Source organism: Oxyura jamaicensis, chromosome 17 (assembly GCF_011077185.1).
Source record: "Oxyura jamaicensis isolate SHBP4307 breed ruddy duck chromosome 17, BPBGC_Ojam_1.0, whole genome shotgun sequence".
NCBI lineage: Eukaryota > Metazoa > Chordata > Aves > Anseriformes > Anatidae > Oxyura > Oxyura jamaicensis.
Window position 1 is genome coordinate 1,370,195 of NC_048909.1, and position 25,498 is coordinate 1,395,692.

General features: G+C 54.7%; 1 protein-coding gene across 4 annotated transcripts in view; it reads right to left on the reverse strand.

Annotated features, from left to right (window-relative positions):
- RGS3 (regulator of G protein signaling 3) overlaps positions 1-25,498 on the reverse strand; it is a 74,960-nt gene that overhangs the window by 11,538 nt on the left and 37,924 nt on the right. For 3 of the 4 annotated variants that reach the window (XM_035341563.1, XM_035341564.1, XM_035341565.1), the window contains 2 exons: positions 24,756-24,796; positions 12,043-12,165 (listed from right to left, as the gene is read on the reverse strand). In XM_035341563.1, the coding sequence (XP_035197454.1) occupies positions 12,043-12,165; positions 24,756-24,796 (164 nt within the window). Of the gene's footprint in view, positions 1-3,564; positions 3,643-12,042; positions 12,166-24,755; positions 24,797-25,498 lie in introns of those variants that run through there. The other variant, XM_035341566.1, reaches the window with a different exon arrangement.

Below are 25,498 nucleotides of genomic sequence, written 5' to 3' on the forward strand. Positions count from 1 at the left end.
CAGAGGATGTGAGCAGGAGACTTGCCACCGAGTGAAGGTTTCATCTCGGGTTGAAAGCATCACCGGGGCCATGAAATCCTGTCCTTGCGGAAGAGCCATGGATGAGCTCTGCTGAATGTCACCTGGTGGTGGGGAAATGCAGGGAAGGATGGGACAGGCACGTGGTCGTGGTTGGTCAATGTGCCCAACCAGGGCTGGTGGCTCCAGGGACTTCATCAGCACGGAGCCAGGGGACACCTTGCTGGGCAAGGCCAATTTGGGCCAGTGAGGACACGGCTACGGCCAGGTTTCCTTCTCACCATCAGCATGGCCAAGGGGCTCCAGGAGGAAGCAGGAGATGGAGGCAGTGTTGCTGCTGTCTCAGCAGGGAGGTAAAGGGGACATCTGTCCTTACAACTTAAGGACTCTGCTGAAGCACCCCGAGGTCTTCCTGCAGCAAGGGTCCCTCTCCCTTGGCCAGCATCAGTAGCTCAGGTGCCAGCAGCCAAAATCTGGGTCTCCCCATCCGCAACATCCAAATTCTCTTATCCTCAGCAAATTGGTCTCACTGCCCTCAACATCTGGGTCTTCCATCTTTAAGGTCTGCATCCTCCTGTCCTCCGTACCTGGGTCTCCCTGTCCTGAGCAAGGGAGGCTGAGGAGCTTCCCTGCCTCCTCCCCAGGGGATCTCACACATCACTCTTTCAGTTTCTGCTTCAGACTTTGTTGCCAAGGCAGCACGTCCCAAGAAGGGGAAGAGAAAGTAGAAGAAAGAGCTTCCTCCAAGCCCCAGCATGGCTTTCTGGGGTAGTGTTAGGGAAGAAGAAGGCTTGCTCTGAGATCTACCCAGTCCCTAATATTGATTACCCCATTGACCAAAACTCATCACACCTCAAAAAAGCCAGACTTCACCCTGCCTACTCCAGCATTTTCATCTCTACCTGCTGCCTGGACTCCCTCTGCCTTTGGGCAACTCATCAGTCACTGCCGCGGAGGTTTTCCTGGTGCCAAGATGGAGGAGAACGACTGCAAACCTCTGTGTTTTGGTCTGAAATTTGATCCAGTTTTCCTGGTTGCTGCTGCTCTGACACCAGCAGAGCAACCTTCAACCAGCAGATGTGCGTTTGTCAGCGCGGCCTCGACTTCTCCAGCATTTCTTTAAATAACGTGCCCTTTGTGGTGGCCCATGGCTGGGATTTCCAGCTGGGAAAACACCAGCCACAGTGACAGCACAGCTGTGAGATGAAGCCTGAGCTGGCCTTCCCCTTGTGCTGCCAGTTCTCACACGTTGCCAGAAGTGCTGTGATATCTGACAGCCCTAAATCCATGGCTATGGGAGGTCAGGGGATTTTTTTGAGGGCCTCAGCTTCTTATTTCAGAACCTTGTGCTCCTCATGACGATGGAGATGCTGTGGCTCAAGCAAAGCCTGGACACGAGAAAACTGAATTCAGCCTTTCCTGGCTCACAACCTGGATGCTCAGATTTTGCAATGGGCATCTTTCTCTTGCGGTGATACTGGGGAAGAGGAGGCTGAATGTGCCCATTACTACAGTGCCCTGTGCCCAGGCATTTCCTCAGCAAAAATCAGGCTGGGAAAATAGGGAGGTCCCTGCAGGTACCACACTGTCGGGCATTGAGCAGAGCAGGAGAGCACAGAACATGCTGTTCCAACTGCGCTGGAGCTCCCGAGGTACTGCTGGAGGAGCTGCTCCCATGGGCTGTCCCTGGACTGCAGCATCCCTGTCCTCCTTCAGTCCCATGGAAGAACTCCTCTGGTGCCTCCTCCCCTTAATCCTACCCTTGTTCAAAGGTGCCCCCAGCTCACCCATACCTACAAGCATTTAACCCCATGGCAATGAGACCACATCTCTCTCCAGGGAGATTCTGGGGAGGGCACAGAGCGGTCCCTGTGCAGTGGAACACCCCTCCCCAGGGCAGATGGGATGCAGGAGCAGCACCTACATCCCCCAGGGAAACACCAATGCTTCCAAAATACATTTTTCCCAAAGTGGTAGGGAAAATAATAATAATAATAATAATTTTGGGGGTCTCAGCATGGGACAGACTGTGTGCAGAGCCATCAGATCAGAAACTTCTAACTGGCCCTCTGCAATGCTACCAAAATCATTGATGATGAGCTCCTTAAAACTTAAAAAGTGGCCATTTAAGACCAATCAAACACATAACTTTGGGAAGCAGCATCTAAAGACACAGCATTGACAGGAATGAAATGAAGCCAGAAACTCAAAGCAGAACTACCAAAACTTGAGAAAATTTTCACTGGTCATTCTGAAAGTGCTCCCGAGCATCCCCCCCCAGCTCCTTGTCCCCGAGCTGCAGAGGCTAGGCGCAGCGTGGCCGGAGGCCAAGGGCATATCGCACGGTAGGGTTCTCTTCCCATTCCCTGCTTCATTACTGCATCGATGAATAATTGATACAGAGCAATTAACGTAACAGCAGAAGCAAGCAGGGATGTATAATCCCAAACAGCAGGATCCGACAGTGTTCTGTGGCGGGGTGGCGAGGGTGGATGTATGCCTCCAGTGAGACACCCACGGCAGTGTGAGCGCTCGTACTGCCCCCAGAAAAACTGGGCTTGTAATGTCTCGGAGTCCTGGAAGGAGAAGCTGCCCTCCGTGGGAGGAAATGATCCCACACCAGCAGCCTGCACTAATCCCATTACCCCATTACCGCCATCCCCAATTGATGGCTCTGGAAATGGGCCCTGACTGGGGCATTGCCCAGCCCTGCAGCCGCACTCTGTGCCTCTCCCGAAGCTGCTCGCTCCCTGCAACGCGGCAGGGGACAGGAGCCGCTGCCGTGCCAAGGGCAGCAGCCCAGGACCTGGGTTTTACATTGCAGGGGTCAGGTCCCGCTGCACACAGGACGGAGCCAGGTCGGGTGGCTCTTCACTCTGCATTTTGGGATCAGATGGCTGAAGGTGTCAACAAACAACATGGGACAAAACCTCCCCGCGCCATATGTTCCGGTGAATGTAGGTTTAATGCCAGCACAGCACCAAGCCCTTGGTCCACAGACAGCCTCGGCCACCCCAGCCCTGGCCCCCGACCTGTCCCCAGCCCAGTGCCCTCTCTCCCCACTGAGGCTACAAACACGCGTCCAGCTCTGAATTCAGTGACATGGGCTGAATTTGTTCTCTTGTGCCCTGTGCCAGTAAACAGAGAGTTTCCAAAAAGCTGCAAAAGCCCTGGGGCAGAAGGTGCATGTTGCTGTCACGCTGCGATGCCACTCTCCACAGCAAGAGCCAGCCGATGTGGAGCCGATGGCACAGCCACACACAGCCCACATTTGCAGGGGAACCTCAGAAAGTCCCAATCACTGCAAACACCCCCTTGTGCCCCCCAGCGCTGCTCTTTACCAACCCTTCCAATGCTGCCACAAACAAAGCCGGGCGGGAGGAGCAAGTTCCCCAGGAGACTGCCAGGAGCAGCCGCGGGGACCGGGACCTGTTATTTAAAAGGACAGCACCGCACCCGAGGCTCGGCACGGCTTCCCCGACCTGCCAGATCCCGCCCAACCAAGGCTACAGCCCTCAGGCGGCAAACTTTGCAAGCAAAACATACCAAATGCGGGCTCTCAGATGCATCCCAGCTGGAGCAGCATCTCCCTCCAGCCCCGACATGTGCCCGTGGCCGCGGTCTGGCGGACGCTGGCGCAGCGCGGCTCTGCCCCCGCCGTTATTAATGTCTGTGTCAGGCAGCAGCTGAAGCCTCCCCAGCCTCTCCCAGACACCGCTCCCTCGTGCCCCGCGTGCTATTTACAGCTCTGCGAGCCATCCCTGGGGGCACCATTACCTGCTGGTAGGAGTGGATGTCCGCTCTGCCTGGAGGGAGAGCCATGCATCACACCGAAAGCCACCGCCTTGGCTTCCGCAGCTCTCCCCTTCTCCTGCCCTGTCCTGCCCCTGAGCGACGCTGAGCCGCAGACCAGTTTCGGTGCTGCTGATGAAACCGTGCTGCAGGTGGGCGGTTGGGTTTTTTCCAAAGTACTTTCTATGAAAAAGGGGCAGCTCTGAAGAGGGGGATGCTCTGCGGTGTGGTGTGCCAGAAGTTATCTGCACCACCACCACCGTTCACTGATGGATGCCCACGGCCACAGGGGCATGCTGTGCTCAGCTCCCCTTCATCGGGGGTGCACAGCCCAGGGTGTCACCGTGCCAGGGTGTGCCTCCTGGGATTCAGACCACCCCCAGCCCAGTACTTGGAGATAGGGCTCCAGTCTGTCCAAGCTGGGCACCAGCCTTGGTCTGCAGCTTCCCCGACCCAGGTAACCCAGCGCAGGAAGGCAGTGAGATGATGTCTGGGTCATAAATATCCCTGGCAGTAAGAAAGCAGCAGGGTGGGGAAGGGGAAAGAAGGAGCAGATCCCAGCAGCAGCAGCAGCACAGCAGGGCTCGGAGAGGGGCACAATCAGCACACAAAATTGAGCAGGTCCTGTAGCATCCGACCTTTAGTCCTGTCCTGGCCCTGAGCAAAATCCCAACTCTTTCCCTTATCTGTGTGATCCCAGAGGTCATGGCTTGCCCGGGGAGACCCCAACCACTGCTGCCACCCCCAGCATGTCCCCAGGAGAGCCCCACAGCCCGATGGGGATGGCTATGGGGCCGTGCTGGCATCCCCAGAGCGGGTATAGGTGAGCCACCTGATGGCCATGCGGAGCCATCTCCCGCACCCAGCGCAGCCAGGCTGAAACCCAGTTGGTCAAAATGTGTCCCCACATCCCGAGGGCAGAGCCCTCAGCATCCTTCCCCTGCTGGGGCAGCAGGCAGATGTTACATGGTGTGGTGCTGGCTGGAGGGGAACCTCTCTGTGGTGTTATCAGCAGGGGCAGAGCACTGTCCCCCTGTGCAGGATGAGGGGGGTGACGGCAGGAGCCTGAGCTGCTGCACTCAGCCACTGCAGAGCTGTCGCGATGGACTCGTCCCGGTGTCACTCACAGCAGGACCACAAGGTCGGTGCTGAAAGCCATTGCTGCTGCTGGCATTGATGGTGGAAGGAAATGACCGCCTTAGAGAGGGGATCTGGCAGAGCAGCTCTGGCTGTGACCAGCACCGACAGGGCTGTGTCTGAAGGAAGCCCCATGGTGCCGAAGACCCCGAGGGTGGCTACAAAGCCAAACACAACCCACCTGCGGTCACCAAGCCTTCCCCTGCAGCTGCATCAGGAGGTCCCTGTTACGGGGCAGGGTGCTGAGGCTCCTGCAGGGAGCAGGATGAAGCTGTCTCCCACTCCTGCACCACCCTGGCATCACCACCCAGAGCCCCCCAGCACTTCAAACATAACATCCTTCAGCTGTGCAAAAATTTCAGGGCTCAAGTAACTATTGCAATGGCATCAGTGACACCCCTCCTCCCAAGGGCCACCTTGTTTCCCTGGGGCACTAGGGGGTCCCCAAGGGCACTGGTGCAAAACCACCCCAATATCCCCCATCAACACCTTGGCACTGTGCGGACGTGATGCTTTAGGGAGCTGTGCAGCACGGGGCACAGACACCAGCAGCTTCAGAGCCAGCCTGGCTGTGCATTCGCAGCCCCCTGCTAGAAGGAAAGAGCAGCTTCCCGAACCAGGAGCTGTTTGGGTGCAGGAGAGCAGCGCTCCAGCCCAGCAGACGGTGCCAGCCCTGCCTCGCACAGCCAGCATCCCCCCGCCACAGGCAGCACTGCGCCAAAGCACTTCCAGCGCCTTCATTAAATCACATCAGCACTGGCTTCAACCACTTAGTCTGTGCCTTTGACAGCCCCGTGCAAATGATCTCAACGATGCTCAACCCCACCCCCCCGGCTGCTGGCACTGCTCCCTCCAGCATGCTCGCTGTTACGAGTCCTTCTGGGGATTCACGAGAAACAACCTTCAAGGGTTTAAAAATGCCCCTGGCTGTGATAGAGGTGCCGGCAACTGCTTCAGCCCCCACTCCACCACCAGGTCCTCCTTTCTGGGGGAAAGTGGCATTGCACGCAGGAGCACATTGCACACAGAAGCACATTGCACGGCGCCAGAGAAACAGGAGCTGGTGTTTGCTGGAGGGGAGAGGTCTGCTCTCCTAATGGCTTTGGAGTCCAGCTAAGCAAACGAACAAATAAAGCTGGAGCCAGGGCTTTCAGCTGGCCCCATCTGCTCTGCCGCCCCTCCTGGTACACGCGTGCCTTGGGAGCCTGCAAGCAGCCATCCCGAGCTGGTGGCCCCAATCCCAATCACATCTCTGTGCCACCGTCAAGTGGTGGACACTGAGCATGATGGAGCCAGGGCTTGGTGCAGGCGGAAATGCTGAAAAGCCTGTCCAGGTGAACCCTTGCCGCCCCACACTTTTCACCACATCCTTGTGCTTGGCAGTGGAAGCCAACTGTTGTGCACGAAGGGGTCAGGGGGATGAAGGAGCCCCTGCACCCACATGGGCTCGTCTGTAGTGCAGGGAGCTCACAGCCAGGTCAGGCCAAGACCCTGCATAAAGAGCACCCCTATGTTCATAAAGGGATGCTTGGGACATGCTTTGAAGCCTCACAGGGAGATGTAGCATCCCCCCACGTAACCTCCAATGGCCTGGTTGTGTCTGGGCTTGCTCCTGTGGAAGACAGCTACCAGCCTCCCGGGAGAGATGACCACTAAATGCTCAGGATGGCTTGATCGAGGGTGGCTCAAGCTGCATCTACTTCTGTGTTCACATTCACACAAACTGCTATCTATTTAACACCTATTGCGGATGAATTAAAAGTCCTGCTGGCCCATCGGGTGCCGAGGGCGAGCTCCTGATGTCAGCATGCATCGAGGTCACCAGCATGGATTCAAGGTCCCGCTCGCTCTGATGGCACAGGGACCTCCAGCGGAGATGTTTTCCTCCAGACTTCTCAGTGGTCAGAGCGGAGCTGGACCCTGGCTCGCAGGGGGACAGGGTCTCCGTTCCTGCAGCTTCCCAAATTCACAGTTACCAGAGCAGCCTGTGGCTGTCCTTAATAACAAGTTTTTCCGGCCCAGGGCGAGACTGGGCTGTGCTCGCTGGCTTGGAACAACACAATTATTTGCTTTACTTTTGTAACCTGGCTCATAAGCACTGCCAACTGAGGCTTTAACCCTTACTGAGGCAGAATAAACCCCGATGCTTTCTCCTCCATTTGAGCAGCCTGACAGCAGGAGCAGGGGGCTGGGAGGGCACATGGCAGGGGCCGGGCTGGCCCTGTGGGTACTGCGTGATGTGGACTGAAACCCTGGTCCAAAAGCAAAGCAAGGTGCAGATTCCTCCCCTCCTTCCCCCTCAAACCGATGGTGCTGACCAAGTGCCCCATGAGTGCTGGGTCAGGGAGAGCACCTCCCCGGCGTCCCCCACCCAGCACTGTCCCGGCCACCCCAACACCTTGGCTGTGCCAGCTCAAGGGCGCACACAGCCAGCCTCCGAAGGGATGGGGAAGAAAGAGAAACGGGTTGCTGAGGGCAGCGAGCTGCTGGGCACAGGGAGGGCAGAGGGATGCAGGCACACAACAAGGGGCACACCGGGGGCCCGGGGGTGAGGAAGAGGAGGCAGGGCATGGGGGACAGCGGAAGGGTCGTCCCTACCGCCAGGAGCCTCTCCTTGCTGTGCAGGTGCCTGGGGAGTGCGGCCGCCCCTCCGGCTGTGGATCCACCGCCTCGGCACAGAGCCCTCCCGCACCACTCGGGCCCTGGTTTAAATCATCGCTCCATTACACACCGTTTGCTTTTGTTGACAGCACATTTACTTGCACTTGTCAAGCACGCTGTGAATAGTGAGAGAATCAGCCCTGCCCTTCCTGATCAGAGGAAGGGCCAGGATGGGTCCAGCCCGGCCCTCCCGTGGGCGGCTCAGCCCCAGGGCCGGGGCGCAGGATCGGTCCTCGCCTGCTCACACCGTCGGCTGCCACGGGACAGAGAGCGGCGGCTGGGATCTGAAAAGTGCTGCGGATCCACCACCTCCCACGGGAAACAAGGGGAGCGCCCGTCCTGGGCTCCCACGGCCCAAAGTCCACACCACAAAGTGTCCGTAATTATTTAGCTTAAGGATAATCTACATCTTTCAGATACAGCCAGCCATCATCTCCGAGGTAATCTCAGGTCATGAAGTCAGAAGGAAGAGTAATCAGCCGTTCTGAGTGTGGAAGACACAAAGAAACAAGCAGTGAGAATCAGACGGTCGTAGCAGGTTCGTTATCATCAGGGTGTTGTGCCACTAGTTTCTGCCCCGGCAGCCAAAGCAGCTGGAGCAGCTCCAGCCCTGGTGCCTCGTCCTCGCCCCTGCTCTGCAGATTGCCCTCTCATCAGTCCTGCTAATGTGGAAACTGGACCAGTGCAGCAATGCAGGGTTAAAAAAAGCACCGTGCTCTGCACAGATGGCCATTATTTGGACCAAGGAGGCAGCCTGGCTAACTCGATTAATTCATAAAGCTGCTTTTGCTGTAATCACATTGCCATGGCTGTGGTTCCTCACCAGCACTGGCCCACCTCCCAGCTCCACACCTCCCTGTTTGGGGACGTTTGTCACCGAGTGGGGTCACCCCAGTGATGTGTTTTACAGGGCAGGTCCACAGATCCCTGCCCAGCACAACCACAGGGCAGGGAGCAGCTACCCAGGGCAGACCCAGATCTGATTACCAAGGTTGGGAAGGGTTTGTGGATGGAGAAAATACCAACAGAACAACTCCTGGGAGCTGCTGCAGCCCACAGGACAGGCTCACCATCCAAGGAAGTTCAGCCAAGTCTTACAGTGACAGCAGAGAAGCCACCAGAGCCCCACTTCCACCCATGCCCCATCACCTCTGCAGGAGGCACCAAGGGACTGGCCAGCAGGACCACACATTCAGCCTGCACTGACTGGCAGGAAAAGCTCATCGGGACCACAGCTGGAGCTGATTTATCCCTCAGGGCTTTATCTCCTTACACCTCCAGAGCTGGATGCACCAAGTGCTGGTGGCTCCCAGAACCCAGCAGCTTCACCTCCCAGGAGATGCTCCCAGAGGTGGTGACAGCGGCTGCACAGAGTTGTGCCCCTGAGCCAGAAGAACATGGCCCTGGGGGCCTTGAAACCCAAGAAGTGCCATCCCAAAGTGCTAAATCTATCTGAATTCCCACACCACCATGCAACTTTACTCAGCTAGTCCAGCCCCTGCTCTCCAGATGGGATCGTCCTGCAGGAGCACCTTTACCCCATCACAAACTGTGTGCTCGGGGCAGGACTAGCAGCAGCATTACTGTGTTGGGGGGAGAAGCTGTTCCCTCCGTGGGGGCTGCGGAGGAGCCACTCCCTGCCCAAGCAGCGTCCCCTCCTCTGGCTGCAGCACGCAGCTGGCACAGCGCGCGGCTCTGCCTGGCACCGCCGGCTCTTGGCTCCCGCCGCCCAGCAAAGCCCACGTCCCCAGACAAGCTGCCTCTCGCCAAGCTGGAGCAGTTTCGAAGGCTTTGAAAATCAGATTTCCAGTTGGAGTAGAAATTAGCCATGCAGAAGCTGATATTCCCAGCCTAATTTGCCTGTTCACAGGGCACAGACACCGGCCGATTTCCCTAAATAGCCCTAATATCAAATGGCTTGCAAGCAACAAGCAAAAGCTAATGGACCACTTCTCCATTTCAAGAAGAAACCGATTTTAGAATCACAGAATCACAGAGTCATTTGGGTTGGAAAAGACCGCTAAGATCATTGAGTCCAGACCTTAATGTAGCACTGCCAAGTCCGCCACTAAGTCATGTCCCTAAGCACCACATCTACACACCTTCTGAATACCTTCAGTTACGGTGACTCAGCCACTTCCCTGGGCAGCCTGTTCCAATGCCTCACAGCCCTTTCAGTGAAGAAATGTTTCCTGATTTCCAACCTACACCTCCCTTGGCACAACCTGAGGCCATTTCCTGGTCCTATCGCTTGTTGGTCAGGAGAAGAGACCGACCCCCACCCCGCCACAACCCCCTTTGCAGTAGTAGTAGACATAAGACTTGTTCTCTAGAACACATTCTCCATGTCCTCTGGAACATTTTCCCAGCTCCTGCCCCCCACACACGTCCCGCAGTGCCGGTGTCCCCAGGGATGCCTGCCCTGGCACAGACCACTCACGGCAGCCCTGGCTGCAGCCCGGCCACGTGCGCAGGCACCTAGCACTCTGATGCCACCCTGAGCATCCTCATCTTGCTGCTCGGGAGCTGCTCCCCGCGCTGTTTCCTCTCACCCTTCTGGACCAGGTTTGTTTTAAACTTGCAGGCAGGGCAGTTTCTACCTTGCTGGGATGGAAAATGGTGCTATGGACTCGGTTAAGCACTGGGCAGTTGCTCCCACTTCTTTTCTCCCTTCTAGCCCTATTTCCTACCAGTGGGATTTCCAACAGCTTCAGCAATTGTAGACAAAGCCCCCTTGTCACAACCCTGGAGGGTTCACCCTGGCTGTCCTCCACTCTCCAAAGCTTTCTCTCTTTCACAGAGGCACAGAAAAGCCTTAGAAAGGTTTGTGCCCTCTCTTACAGCATTTTTTCACCTGTCTGGTGGCCAGGCCCCTGAAATAGCCCAGGAAGCAGGCACCCCCCTGAGATTTGCTCTGAGCCGCAGGGCTTGTAGGTCCAGCAGAGTGCCAGAATCAGGGCATAACCCCATACCCTGCCTTGGATGCAGAGTCTGGCGTGGGGAGGGAGAGGGAGCTCATATCGTGATGGAGAGCTGACATTTCCCCCATTGGAGAAGCTCACATTTAATGAGACCCTGCAGGGCTTTGTCTCGGAGGGTCCCCTAGCCCAGGCTGGATCACACCTAGCTGGGGGCAGAGCCACAGCACCGCACTGTGCTGGCAAGCCTCAGCACAGGCAAGTGAGAGGGGTGGCAGAGCCTTGTCACCAGACTGAGCTGCCCGGGCCTCTTCACATTGCTAGAGCTTTGGTTGTTAACCACGTTCTCAGGCTTTCTGTGTTGTTGCTATTTTGGTAGGTCTGGAACAGGCAGGAAAAGGCATCCGGAGGCTCCGTCTCCTGCAGAGCTGATGTTTGCACTGACCCAGCGTGGGACGCTGCAGGGCACAAGCCGCGGCGCTCTGGGTCTGGCAGCAGCGCAGCCGCCCACTTGTACGGCGAGAGCAAAAGCCGCCTGCCCTCGAGCCCAACCAGACCCAGCACCAAGGCTGCACCCAGACAACAGCTGGGCATGGGAGCTTCTCATCACCAGGCACAGGGAGGTATTTGGGTGTTTTGCCCCCAGGATTTGCATTTGCATCACTTAAAGCACTTTAACTGCTCAGCACAGCGTGTTTCCCTAGTCCCACAGCTGCAGGTCACCCACCAGCCGTCAGAGCCCAGCCCCTGGGGGAGCAGAGGAGCCCAGCTCAAACTGTTGTTGTCACACACCTCCCCTTAGCAGCATCTCCAGCTACAAAGCAAGCGGACGGAGGTGTTAACCACATCCACACCAGGCACACATGCCCGACAGTGCTTCAAACAGGCTCCACGCACACAATTCTCTTGCCAGCACTGCCGAGACCACACTCCCAGGCCAGGCTGAACCTCTTCAGTGTGGGAAAGTGCTGGTGCAGCCATACTAGGCAGGAAAACCAGTGCTCAAAGGGCCTTTCTGTGCTTTGAGGCTGTCAGAGGGGGCCAGACCAAGCCTCAGAGTCCGTCTGAGTGCACAGAAAGGACACGTCTCCGCACCGCTGCTCCCATGACCTGAGCCTTTTAATCAGGACCCAGAGATCATGGCCTCAACCTCTCCCTCTGGACTGAGTCCTGCCCTACAGCCAGGCTCTCCAGAGAGGCAGTACACTGGGTTGCATGGTCTCAGCTGTCCAAATACAGATGCTAGGAGGCGTCAGGAGCTGGCAGCTCGCTGAAGTCTGCCTCAACTCGGGTCAGCGGATGCAGATGCAGCCACTGCTTCCCCGAGCAGGGCGGGAATCTGCAGACGCAGCAGCGTCTGAATGCAGACTCACTCCTCACCTGGCAAAAATCAGCCCCTGGAGCGGCTCGCATGGCAGCAGCATCACCAGAGGAAAGCTCCCACCGCAGGCAGAGCCCCGTGACGCTCCGAGCAGGGATCTCAAGCAGCAGGGCTGTGTCCGCACGGGTCGCTTACCTTGTTCTCTGTAGGAGCCGATGCCGGATGTTGCTGCTTGGTGATGTTCTCAGCCAGACACCAGCAGATCCTCTTCTTCTGCTCCTGGGAGTAAGCCTCCAAACTTAATAAGCACTCCGACTTCTGACGTAAAGGAAACACAGGCAGAGAGAAGGTCATTAGCTGTGTGTCGCAGGCCCCAGCTTTGTTTGCAAACTACTCGCTTCCAACACACCGTCAGATGAACGCGAGTGTAACGGGAGAGCGCGCACCAGCGTCCGGCGCTCTGGGCATGAGAAAGTAAAACAGATGGGAAATCAGCTGCACAGTGGCATCTCCTCCAGACAGAGGGAGAAAGGCTGCTGTGGTGCAGAGCAGCAGATTTCTGCTCTAATAAGTGGGAGCAGAGCAGTACGGCGTGGGCAGAGCACCAGCAATTCTGCACCCTGTGCCATCACAGTGCAAACTTGCTTATTCAGCTAAATTAGATGATGGAAATTGCTCTTTGCTGTACGCAAACATCAGTGAGGGGCTGTAACGCAAACTGATGAAAACAAGTGCCTTTGGGCTGGGCAGGGCTGGGAGGGATGCAGGGGCAGGCCAAGCTCTCCCTTGCTCCTTCATCCCAAGCTCCTTGCTGCACGTGTCGGGGTCGTTTGGGGGAGGATGCTCCAGCTCTGGTCACGCGCTGCCTGTGAGCAACGTGCAGCAAGGGAGGAGTGGAGAGAAAGGCCAGGAACCCACCCCCAGCTGAGCCCATCGCAAGCCTCAGGGCCTGCCCACTGCCCTAGCCCCTTCCCTACACAGCCCTGTTGTGATATTGACCTGATCCTCTTTGACATGTCTTCGTTGGGCCAGGTCCCTCTCATTTGAGAAAGTTTCTGAGCAAAATCTCTTAGAAATGTCTCCCAGTGCTTAAAATGCTCATCTCTTGTGTTAAATAAGTAAATAAATAAATAGGCTTTAGTAGCAACTGATGCCCGTTGGGATTTTGCAGGTCTCACTTTAGAAAGGGTCCAGAAATGCCCACGGCTGGGTTACCTCTTTGTGTGGTCAGATGTGAAAAAGAGTGGAACTTTGGGACAGAACTGCAAAGGAAGAAAAAAGTCGCACACTAAGAGGGGATAAAAAAGGCTTTTCATTTCCCCCTAGGATTTCCTTGCAAAGGGGCAGGACTCTGCTAGCCTGTTTTTCCCAGAAAGGTCAGACAGAACTAAGGAACTTGCACTTTGTGACTCCAGAGACAACACAACCAAAAGGGGAAATGCCATTTAGTCACACCATTTAAAACTCTGTTTGCATTGGATGCTAACTCGTTCACGTGTAATTCAAAATTCCTTCTAAAGAGGTAAACAAACCAGCCTCCTATGTCAGCTCTAGAAAAACAGATCTCTAGTCCAGCTCTTTGCCCCACCAGAGAGACTTCCAGAGAGACAAGATTTGATTTTTCTTATGTCTGTGCATCACAACATCTATTCCTAGAGCAGAAATGGGCTTAAATATTGAAAATGCATACTCAGGCTTGCTTATAAACCATCAAAATCAAACAGAGGTTTGTGATTCAGGGACAGGTGTCTCCCCTTGCCCCGTATCCCGAAAGCTCTGATGCTCTGTGCACCTGCTGGTGCAGCACAGTGCTCTTTCCCACACTTGATGTCTTGGTTCCTTCCAGTCTCATGCCAGCAGATCACCAGGCTGTACCCCTGTGACACCCACTCGTCCCTCAAATGACACTGAATTGTTTCTGCTTTCAGAGGGGATGGGTGCCCATCTGCCGTGCTGGAAATCCAGGCTGGCACTTACGCACCCTGCTCTTGGGGCAGAAGCAAACAATGGCAAGGACTCAATGGAGCTTAAAAAATATCAGCACAGCTGCAAAGAGCCCAGCACCACAATGATGCTGTAACTAATGTACGCTCCGCTCCCTACCGAGCTTTTGCAATTCCCTGGGCACAAGGCTTAAAGCAATTCCAAGGGCGTCTCATCTCCCCTTGCTCATGATGGATGCACGGCTCACCTGCCCCTGCTGTGCAGCCCCTTGCTGATTTGATTACAGTCCCCATCTCTCTGATTGAATTTGGCATAAAGCGATGCTCAGACGCCACTGGCTGCCGAGAGCAAAGTGCCCCTCTGCCTCCCACTCAGCCTCAGCAAGCCGGTGAGACTGCTCAGTCCCAGCTCGGTGGTATTAAGGCCAGGAGAGGAGATCGTCCTCTGGTCCAGTCCAAGAAGTCAGATGGGGAAGCCAACTGCTCTCCCCTCCTTTTTTTTTTTCCAAGCTGTATTTCAGTTTTATCCAACCCAGGAGCTCAGGCTGACTGATCCCTGGGGCACCGTGGGCAGGGCTGAGGTGGGACGTGAATGGCCAAAATTGCATTTGCCCAATCTGTACATATTTTGCGATCGTTTCTACTCTACAGCAGTGAGGTCTCAGAACCTTTACAGTGATCTTAAACCTCTCCAACACATTTTCAAGGAGAAGAACCCTGTTTCACCATTTCTCATCAAACTGCTCCCCCAGATAATGTGCACCTGTGCTGGGGAAGGACGCAGCCCAAACCTCAGGGCTGAGCACTCCCAGATTCTAAAGCACACGCTCCTGCTCACAAAGTGCTTTGGGATCCAGCCAGACAGAAGACATACTGACTGCTACGTGGGACGGAGCTCTACCTAACGGGACATGTCCCCAGAGGCCAGCCCCAGCCTGGGGACCAAGCTGAGCAGCTCAGCACAGCCTGGAGCAGGGAAGCGGGGCTGCAGTGTGAGCCGCCTTGCTCGGGAGCCGCTCTGGGAACCAGCCTCCCCGCTATTGTTTTCGTTCAGGGAGGCTGCCGCTTCGCCTGCCAATATTTACAAAGAGAAAACAGGGTTTAATCTCACAGTGCTGGGAAAGGAGGATGCAGATGGCGTGAAGGGGGCGTTTGTGACCAGATAAAGTGAGCGACTGAAGTGGCTGCCAGTTGCTTTCTGACTGCGCTCACCCCAGCGTTTCGAAAAACATGTTATTGCAGGTGCCACTCGGGAGCCTCCGGTGAGCCCGTGGCTCTGGGGCAGCGCCGGACCCCACACCAGGGCCGGGCCCATGGGAGAGCGGGAGTAAAACACGTGTAGGTGGAGGAGGACCCAGACTGGCCAACACAAGCCCCATATGCACCCTCTTTCAGCCAGGGATTGCCCAAAGGATGATTCCCATTTGCTACATGGGAAAAGCTCCCTGCTGCAGGTGTCCCCGAGCTGAGCCCCAGCCCCACTGCGGGGAGACGGCAGGACTGGGGCCATGGCAGGCAGAGCTCCAAGGTTCCCTCGGTGGACACTGGCTCCACAGCCCATAGATCAGCCGAGGGCCTTTGGAGAGCAGCACCACGTCACAGGAGGGGCCCCCAGACCCTACAACCAAGTCCCTGTGCTGCAGACACGTCCCTCAGTGCAGGACCCAGCACAACAGCATTGTGTGCACAAGCACAGCTCTACACATCACTGCAAAGCAGAGATGCAATAATAACAAGCCAGCCTCAGCCTAACGCCTTCAAAGCCTTGAGCTCAGCAACCAGCCCGGCCCAGAGACTGAGCCCATTCATTGCCACCACCCCTCACACCAGCAGATGCAATCCCAGGGCAGCCAGGTCCCTGTTTTCTCCAGCAGATCAGGGGATGTGCTTGGCTCCCCTCCCCAGCTCCATAACCCCCCTGCAAGGTTCATGGCAAGGTGCTGTGGGGCCACAGCTCACAGCCCAGCTCAGCTCTGCACGGCCCCCAGCCTCGATCGTTCTGAGCCTTGGTCCACGGCCAAAGCCAGCAGAGATCCCAGAGGGGAAGTACCTCGGAAATGGGCTCCAGACTACAATAGCTTTCAAATCACAGAGCAAACCCTCCACCAGAGAAACAGCAAGCCCTGGGAATATCCTGTGCACAAAACATGGGCAACTTCTGGCTGGTTACTTCATGACCCGCAGAGCTAGGTCTGATGAGAAAATTCAGTCTGCTCCTGTGCTGGGGGGGGCATGGGGGCCATTCTCTTCCTGTGGTTTTTGGACTGCTGGGCACACCGGTGGTGCCCAAAAATCAAACACTGGTGATAAGAGCACGGGTCCTGTTGAAAGCCAGGATAACCAAAGGAGCTCACGGGTGCTTGAGCAGAAGACGTGCATGGAGCAGCCGTTCATGGAGCACAGCCATCTCTGCAGAGAAGAGCAGCTTGTGGCTGTGTGGCTTATTTTTTGGCCAGGGAGGCTCTGTAGCTGAAGGTAAAGAACAGAAGCATCCCATCCTTGCTTGCAACACCAAGGGCTGGCTCCTTGGAAATGGGTTTTCATTGTCCTACAGCCACCCATGGACAGGGAGCGGTGCCGGCATGAAGGCAGCACTGCCACTGCACACTGCAGAGCCACCCCTGCAGAGCCACCCGTGAGCCCAGCTCCCCCAGGGCCAGTCCCTGGCACAGTGATGCTGCTGCTGAGCATGTGGGGAGGAACGATGCCACAGGGACACCGCACAGGGGCACAGCCTGGAAGGTGCTAAGCCTCCAGGAGGATAAGCCAACACAAAGAACCTTTTTTCACCCATTTTCAGAACAGCCAACGAGGACAGAGCTCAATTTGGTTTTGCAGAGCAGCAGGCTGCCCTTAAGTGGTTCATGATGAAGGTGACAACCTTCACGGGAATCCCCAGCCCCGAGACTAGCTAGATACTGAGCTCCCCCTGCAAACACTGCTTGGGCAAACAGAGATCAGGTCCAGCACCTTCCTGCTCTGCAAGCACCCTTCACTCTCAGGCAGGAAGTGGGGCTTGTGCCTGAGCCTTTTTTAAATCTCTCTAAGACTTTAACCACACCATATCAGCTGCTCTTTTTGCCAGCTTCTAGGAATTAGACCACAGAATTAGCACCAGGATAAAACAAAAATATAAGAACTTCTCCAAACAGTACATTTTGTGGTCATCTCAAAACTCAGGTTCATGTTGAACAGCAGAAAGATTCACAGAACCAAGGAAGCAAAGTTCCCCGGCTTATCTGTTTCTCCAAGAGGAACATGAGCCCTCCCTGCTCTGCCCTGAACTGGGAGCTGTCGTAACACCTGGCCATGGGTTTTGCCAACCCAGAGCTTCTGCCGCTGGTGTCACTTCATATCATCTAACCTGGGTGAACACGCACTGGCAGAAGAGACAGAGCCCAGGGCTCTGTCTACACAGAGGAACAGCCTGGCCACCAGCTCCAGAGCCACAGCTTTGCATGCTCTGGCCCAGCATAAATGCGAGGAGAGTGCTGGCTTGAACCAAATGAACATTATTTGAAGAAGAGACCCTCTAATACAACTGCAAGCACTCCAGTTGCACTGAAATGTGGGGCACATCCTGGGGATGCAGGATAGGGTTATATTTTAGAAATGCATCAGTGTTTGGGGTAATCTGTACATGGGTTCACATCATGACATCCTTAAGAAGCACTTTTCAAGACGTTGGCAGCCTTGCTCTGGTGTTAGATCCCTGTGCCTGCAGTTTGGACTTCCCAGCGCTGTGCACAGAGAAATCCAGTGGTTGGGACCTGCCATCCTTTGGGTGGAGGAAAATGGAAATTTCCGTTCAGGAAAGAGTTAAGCTGTTGCTGCAGGCATGACACGGCAGAGATTCAGCATGTGCAGATCAAGCATCCAGCTTTCACATGAGCTGGGTGACTCAAGGTGATGCACGCCACAGCCCCGCGTGTGCAGCTCCAGCAGCCCAGAAATGAACTACCACTTGCAAGACACACAGGAACCAAAGGAAATGTCAAAGAGCAGCAAGGGATTTTTCATCTGGCAACATCTCTTGAGCAGGACCATCTCAGTGGGTAGGGGAGGGAATCATCCTTTTTGCCAAACAGGACTGGGGTCAGGAAGGGGGATGCAGAGGAGCACATCACATCTTCTCTAAATGTGGTTCAAGTTAACGTAATAAAACTGACAGGAGCAGGCAGCAAGGAGTGTGCCTGGATTTTTGTTACTGAAGCCCTTAAGTGTGAACAATTCCAACATTTCTAGCCTTGGCTGAGGTGTTTGCTCCATTGCAGCCCCTGGGAGAGATGAACTTTGAAATCCCAGAGAATCTTCCACCTCACTGCAGCACAAGCCCAAGCCACGAGCTCATCTGACAAATAACACTGCCCACAGATCTCACAAACATCTCTTTTCCTATTACAAATTTGAGGGAATGAGATACGACTTGAACTGAGCACATAATCCACCCCACAGATAACCGCTAATCTCCCACCTTCTCCCATCCTGCATGCAGCACTCGGTGCCAGCATGACTTTCTTTTTCCAGGCACCAGAACCCCAGCTACCTCCACCCCACGTCACTCCAGCATCAGGCAGGCCATCACAGCACAAAGCTCAGGATTTCGCGTTTAGCTGAGGCTGAGGGACTCCTAAATCACTGCTATTTTTTGTCCAGCAGCTGCAGTTAAAGCCCTCCTGCAGCGAGTTGTGCTGGGGGCTCACACACCGGGCCCTCCGGCTGCCTTGGGGTCAGAGCTGGGCACAGCCTTGAGGTTTTCTGAGCTCATCTCTTTAAGCTGGCCTTTTTGGCACTGAATTGAAGCCATTTGTGGGTGTTTTCTTGTATTAAACACCAAAAGTAGAAATTGAGCACTTCACAAGGAGGGACCAAAACATTGTGGAGGCCGCTCAAGCCTCGTCAGGGAGCAGAGGAACCAGGAGGGGCAACCACACCACAGAGCCCAACCCAGGGTACCAGGTCTTCTAAAATGCCAGGAAAAAGGAAAAGGGAAACAAGTTCCTTGGTTTTGACTGCCAGAAATATCCTGTTTGGAGTGGAAACAAATTCATCCCAAAATACAATTCTTCTGGCTGTCACTTCTGGGTCAGAGAAGAGAGGACTAGGGAAAATTCCAAACTGAATCCCAAACTTTTATCATTACTGATGACATCTTTACACTGCTGGAGCTTGTGGCTGCTGATTACCCTTTCTTTCCCCAACAAACCTTCCTCAGTCACTTCTTACCCCTGCAGACCTGTGCGTACAGTCCTCTCAACCTCCTGATTTGTGAAAGCAGCATTAGCTTTGACCCACCTTAACAACTAACCCCCACTGCTCTGTCACTTAACTGCCCTCTTTATCAACTCCTACTTCCCCAAATTTTGAGTCATACACACACGTTATCAGGCATGATTTGCTGTTTTCTACCATGTCAACAACAATTCTGGATGCAATAAAGCAAGAGCCAGGCTTCCCGAGCTCTCCCAGGCAGAGCAATGCTCACAGATGATGCTGTTGAGGTTTCAGACCAGGGTTTTTAACTATTTATTAGGTACCACAGCAATTTCCTGTCTTTCTAGGTTTCCAGGCTGAGTGTTGCGTCATGGCAAACCAAGTGCCTCTGAGGGCATCTGCTCCAGTATCTACCATATTGCAGTGTGTCCCTGAGCCTTTAAGGCCTCTGTACCACAAGTAAACTACTTTTCTAGGTTCAGATTCCCTGCGTGGAGACTGGGTCTTAAAGGGAATTAAATTTAACAATGCCCTGTTCCTGGGAGGAACAGAGGACACCACGGGGAAAATTAATTCTCCTATGGAGCAAGCGAGGATATCTCCAGGAAGGCCATGGAGGTGTGCACGTTACACAAGGCACAGTTTCGGCCCTCAGTGCAGCAGTGGCTCAGGTTAAGGAGCCACTTCAAGGGGTGCCCTTGCCAGCAGCTGGGACACAGCTCCATCCCCAGCGGGGGATGCAAACAGGAGCAGCACCCACAGGACCACACGGGAACAGGGATGTGGCCGTAGAGACCCAGGGCTGGGGGGATGGTGTCAGTTCTCTGAGGCTTGCCTAGAGGATCTCCCGTGCAGATGATACACATCTCTGAGGCAGAACAAGATCAAGCACAGATCCACAGCATTAATTTGCTCAGGTCTGTAAGCGTGCTCAGTGCAGCAGGCCAAGGAGCTGCTACTGGAAAGATTTTCTGTCAGAACAATTTCCCCAGAGAAACACCAGTGTCTGCAGATGAAAACTTCCAGAGAAAAAGATCGATTTTGCTAGCGCTGCTACAATGAAAAACTTAATGAGCTATTTGGTCAGTTTGGTCTGAACATGTTGAGTTTGAATCAAAAATTTCTAACAATGCAATAAAACACTGATCTGCGGTTTCCTATCAGTGGGATATTTCCGGAGCGGGAAAGGGTGTGAATATGGCCCTGGACCATGCTCACGTCTCTGGACCAGCTCCTCTGGGAGGCGATCCATTCCCGTCGCACAGTAGGTGCTTTCTCTGAGAGGTTTTTCACGTGTCATCACAGGGGCTGTTTGTGCCCTGCAGGAAGGGGTCGATGGGGCCAGTCACCCATACGCAGAGTCCTATGGGGTAGAGAAATGGGGCCCACACTGACTCAGCCCAAAGCTTTTGCCAGCAGGGGCTGCACAACTGACTTTAAACCGTTTCATTTGGATTTAAAATACTGACACAGAACTGGGTTTGTATGTGTTGGTAGCATATTCATACGATAGCTGGCAATTAAAGCAGTTACACAAGCTTCCAGGTCTACCTGACCAAAAGGTACCATCCTCACTACCCAAATCCTGGCTTTCTGGGACCACCACAGCTACCCCATGACCACTACAAGGAGCCAAGAGCGGACAGCTCAGTGCAGGACCCTCCTCTGGTCCTGCACCCTTTCCAACACCAACCTACATTTAGCATTTCCCACCCAGGAGGCCATGTGCCCCACCAGGATCAGGGCCGTTTGCACAAGGACCTCCAAACATCACAATTCACACCCTGAAGAGCCTGTAAAATAAATACCGCTCCTGCTGTAACCTACACCAGGCTGTAAAGATCACAGTTTACCATCTGCCTGCAAATGCCTATAATGCACAGGATTTAAGCCCTGTGAGTGTCTTATTTACACGTGGTTAGGCAGGATGACTAACAGCAGCTTTTCCATGACACACCAGTTTCCCTGAAGGCTGGAGTTTTCTTTCTTGTTGGAAGTTAATTAAGCAACCCCTAGACATTTTGAAAGATACTTCATTTCAGATCGCACTAAATCCAAATGCACAAATGCCAACTTTGGGGGCAAAACATCACCCACAACATCACCCCTCTGGACAAGAAAAGAGCAGGCTGCTCAAGGCCTCAGCAAAGCCATATTCCTGTGGCAAATGTTAAGTCAGCCCGGCCCCGTGGGCTCCCTTTCAACTCACAGAGGCACTAAGTACATTACAGCTCATTGAGGATGATTTGTGGGTAAGAAACAGCAGTACGAATGCTTCCACCCACCCACAGGCCCTGTCACGGCAGCGCAGGGACCTGTCTGCCCAGGTCACGGTGACAGGGGAGCTGGGACCATCCCTAATGCCCCAGCCAGGCCCCCGCAGCGCGGAGCCCACGGACAGCTTCCAGCAGGACAAGGCCCTGCTGCCCAGCCCAGGGATGGGGCACAGGCTGCAAAGGGCAGGCCAGGAGCAGGTCAGGAGGGAGAAATACCCCTCATGGGTGACAAGGGACAGAAGAGCCACATGAGTGGCTCATCCACATGAGAGTCCTTTCCTTATGCACCCTTCCTCAGAGCTTTCTAGCTGCCAGGGGTTGTCACAGGGGTGGGCAGCAGGACAGAAGCATCTGGCAGGACAGAAGCATCAGGATGCAGGCTCAGAGCACTACTTCACCACAGTGCTGGGACCCTGAGGGTGCCAGGAGTGTGCCAGAGCCACCACCACACTGGGGACACCCTCATGAGCCTCCCACTGCCCCGAGCACAGCCTTGAAGCAGAGCTGGCCACTCTCTGCAGGCAGCCATCCTTGCAGATGGAAACCACCTCATTACCCAGACAAGGATGCTGAGCTTTGCACCAGCACAACAGGAGGTCACACACAGGAGCCTGGCACCCAGCGGACCCCACGTCCATCAGGCAATGGGGCTGGGCTGGGCTGGAGACCCCCAGCACAGACCCTTCATGCCACTGCAACACAGGAGTGCCACGGTGGGTCCCAGTCACTGCTTTTATTTAACAGCAGGCCATGTCTCAAACGTGCCCCTCCATAGAAATACCCTTAACAGCAAAAGCCAATGCCCCCACCAGCTTAGCAAAGCATCCAAGCCCATGCAATGCCTTCATGCACAGCCAGCCCACAGGAATGCCTTTAAAAAGGACCGTTCTCTTCCTCCCAGGGGCTACCGAGTCTTAAAGCCTCGTGGTGACAGCGTCAGGTCCCTGCAGCTAAAGCTTCACTGCTGGGAAGCGAATGTGGGGGGAAAAAAGAGAGGTGACCTGATTGTGACATTCTTCTTAGCTCTCCTGCAGGAAGATGCTTGAACACCCCCAGGCTGGTGCACAGGACAGCCTCTCATCACTTAGCAAGAGCCCATCTCCATCCACCTGAGGTCCCCTTCCGCTGAGGACAGTTCACTGAGCCACAAGAAAAGCCTTTTTCTCCTGTTGTTGCAGGAAAGACCAAGGCCATGGGGCTGGGGGATCCTCCCACGTACCCCTCAGGCTGGGGTACATCAAACCAAATCTCCCCACCTTGGTTAGACCACTAGGACCCAAAGCAATCCCAGGGGTCCAGGAGGAGGTCTTTGGGTGGCACAGGGCATCTCCTGCTCAGCAGGATGCCACCTTCAAGCTAGAGGCTGCCCTGAAGACACCTGAAAGCCGGGGCTGGCACAGCGCAGGCACTGTTGGCTACAGGCACAAGGCTGCCTGCTCCAAAATACCTAGGGCAGACAGGAGGAACAAGAAGAGTTTTGCAGAGACTCATAAGCGTGGCCTGTCCAGACGTACCGCCTCTACAGGGGAGCATGCCTGTAGGAAGGCGAATCACAGAATCACAGAATCGCAGAATTTCTAGGTTGGAAGAGACCTCAAGATCATCGAGTCCAACCTCTAACCTAACACTAACAGTCCCCACTAAACCATATCCCTAAGCTCTACATCTAAACGTCTTTTGAAGACTTCCAGGGATGGTGACTCCACCACCTCCCTGGGCAGCCTGTTCCAATGCCTCACAACCCTTTCAGTAAAGAAGCTCTTCCTAACATCTGACCTAAAACTCCCCTGGCGCAACTTTAGCCCATTCCCCCTCGTCCTGTCACCAGGCACGTGGGAGAACAGGCCAACCCCCACCTCTCTACAGCCTCCTTTAAGGTATCTGTAGAGAGCGATAAGGTCGCCCCTGAGCCTCCTCTTCTCCAGGCTGAATAAGCCCAGCTCCTTCAGCCGCTCCTCGTAGGACTTGTTCTCCAGGCCCCTCACCAGCTTCGTCGCCCTTCTTTGGACCCGCTCAAGCACCTCCATGTCCTTCTTGTAGCGAGGGGCCCAAAACTGAACACAGTACTCGAGGTGCGGCCTCACCAGAGCCGAGTACAGGGGGACGATCACCTCCCTAGCCCTGCTGGTCACACTATTTCTGATACAAGCCAGGATGCCGTTGGCCTTCTTGGCCAAAATGCTTCACATTTTCTATGCAGTGCAATGCTCCAAGTGCAATGGGCTCAGCAGAGCCCTGAGAGCTAGGGCCACCTAAGCCCACTAGAAGGTGAAAGCTAAGCCCTTGCTACATCTCGAAGATGAGCCTCACAGGGCCACATGAAACACAGCCATCTCTCGTTCATTTACTCCTACTTAGGGGCCTGGAGCTCTGAATTAAACTCCAAGATCCACAGGCATTTTTCCAAGAACACAAGAGAAGGCAGGAGAGCCCCATCGCCCAGCCAGGACAGCACCAGCAGGCAGCTGCTGCAGCGTTTGAGTCACAGCATGAGGGCAGCTGGGCACAGAGACATCACCCACGCTGAGCAAGGCCCTGAGGAGGCAGGTCCTGCCTGACTGCCCCGAGAAGAAATAAAGACGGGAAAGGAACAAGAGGGGGACCTGACAGAGAGCTTGTCAGCCCACGGTTGCGCAGCAAGTCAGGCTTTGGCCCAAGTCCCAGCCGCTCAAGGTGAACAACTTCCATCCTGGACATTTTCATCCAACTTTCACAATAGCTTATTATTTTGTGGTGCTGCTGAGCAATGTTTGCCTTTCTCCTCAGCGCCCTGGGGATCTTTCCCAGACCCAAACTTCCATGCTGAAAACACAAGGCCTTGAAACCAGGAACACGCTAAAGTCAGTCGAGAGGAAAAAAATAATAACAGCTGCAGCATTTAGTGATTAGGCAGGACCAGTCACTGTGAACCAATTTCACAGTCTCCTTGGCTGCTTCACGACACAAAAGTAACCGTGCCAACGTCTGAGCGATCTCAAATCTGTTTAGAGCATTTAGCCGTGCACCAGCCACGCGCATTTTTAGAGCTATGATTGTGTCTGTCTTACACTGAGCTTCCTTATTTTATTAGAGGGCTTCAAACCTGGCCGCTTGAAAATGAGAAAAGCAAGATCCCTGAAAAATAAAGTGAAAACAGCTGGCAAGGAATCCCCGGGTGAAAGAACCCCAGGAGAAATCAAAGGTGAGATGCAGCGAGGAAGGTCCACCTGCAGTGCACAAGGGGGGGGTGGGGGGGCAGAAAGCCTGTCTCAGTGCCGCCCAGCCTCTCTCAGCTCTCAGACTCCTTTTAGCAGCTTCTTACTAATATATTCTGGCTACAGCCATTATGTTTCCTTTCCAGACCTCTGGCAAACAAATTAAAAAGGAAGTTAAATTCAACCCGTCCTGTGCTTCTTGCCCCAGCAGACAGAAGCAGAGTTGTTAGTACGTGATCAGTTCCCACTGGAAAGTTAATTTGGAAACCAGCAACACTCACCTCTGCAAGGTAAAGGATGCAGAATTTCCGATCTTCCAAACCTATAAAGAAGAGAAAACAGGATCAAAATTAAGCTACAACTGCATTTCTGCAAGCGGAGACACTGACAGAGGAATTGGCTAAGAGACAGCATTTAATGAATATTTATTGTTGTCATCCTACAGTACCAGGCTGTGATCTGGGAGTGATGTATGCTGCATCTGCGGGGCCATGCACCGGGCAGGCCGCGCCTGCATGGTTTCTTGGATCAACTCACTGTGCTATCACAGATTCTCCTTTGGGCTTCTCCTTTTGGGAAAAGGGTTGATTCATTCAGAGGCCACGTGTGCACTCTCCTGCCTGGTGTGCCACAGCATGTGCAGCTCGATTCATTTTGGGTGCCTGTCTTGGGCACCAGAGTCAGGTCATTTCCACAAATGCTTGGCTCCCAGGAGGGCTCACCAGGGCAGCTCCCATTCCTACGTCCTTGCTCATTCCCAGCTTCTCCCTCCTCCCAAGAGCCCTCAGAAAGGGCAGGTCTGCCTAGTGCTGCCTGTCCCAGCCTCCATCAGAGCCAGCAGCTGGGGTCGGTGCTTCTCCAAGGAGTTGGAGCCAAACCCCAGGGCACAGGGAGGTGACGGAGATGGGGCAGTGGCAAGAGCCCACCCTGCTCCACCAGGCTGAGGGCAGCTCCCCAAGGTCCTGCCAGCACGGTGCCACTCAGGAGACCTTTCCAAGGGACCTCCCTTTTCAGAGCTTTGAGA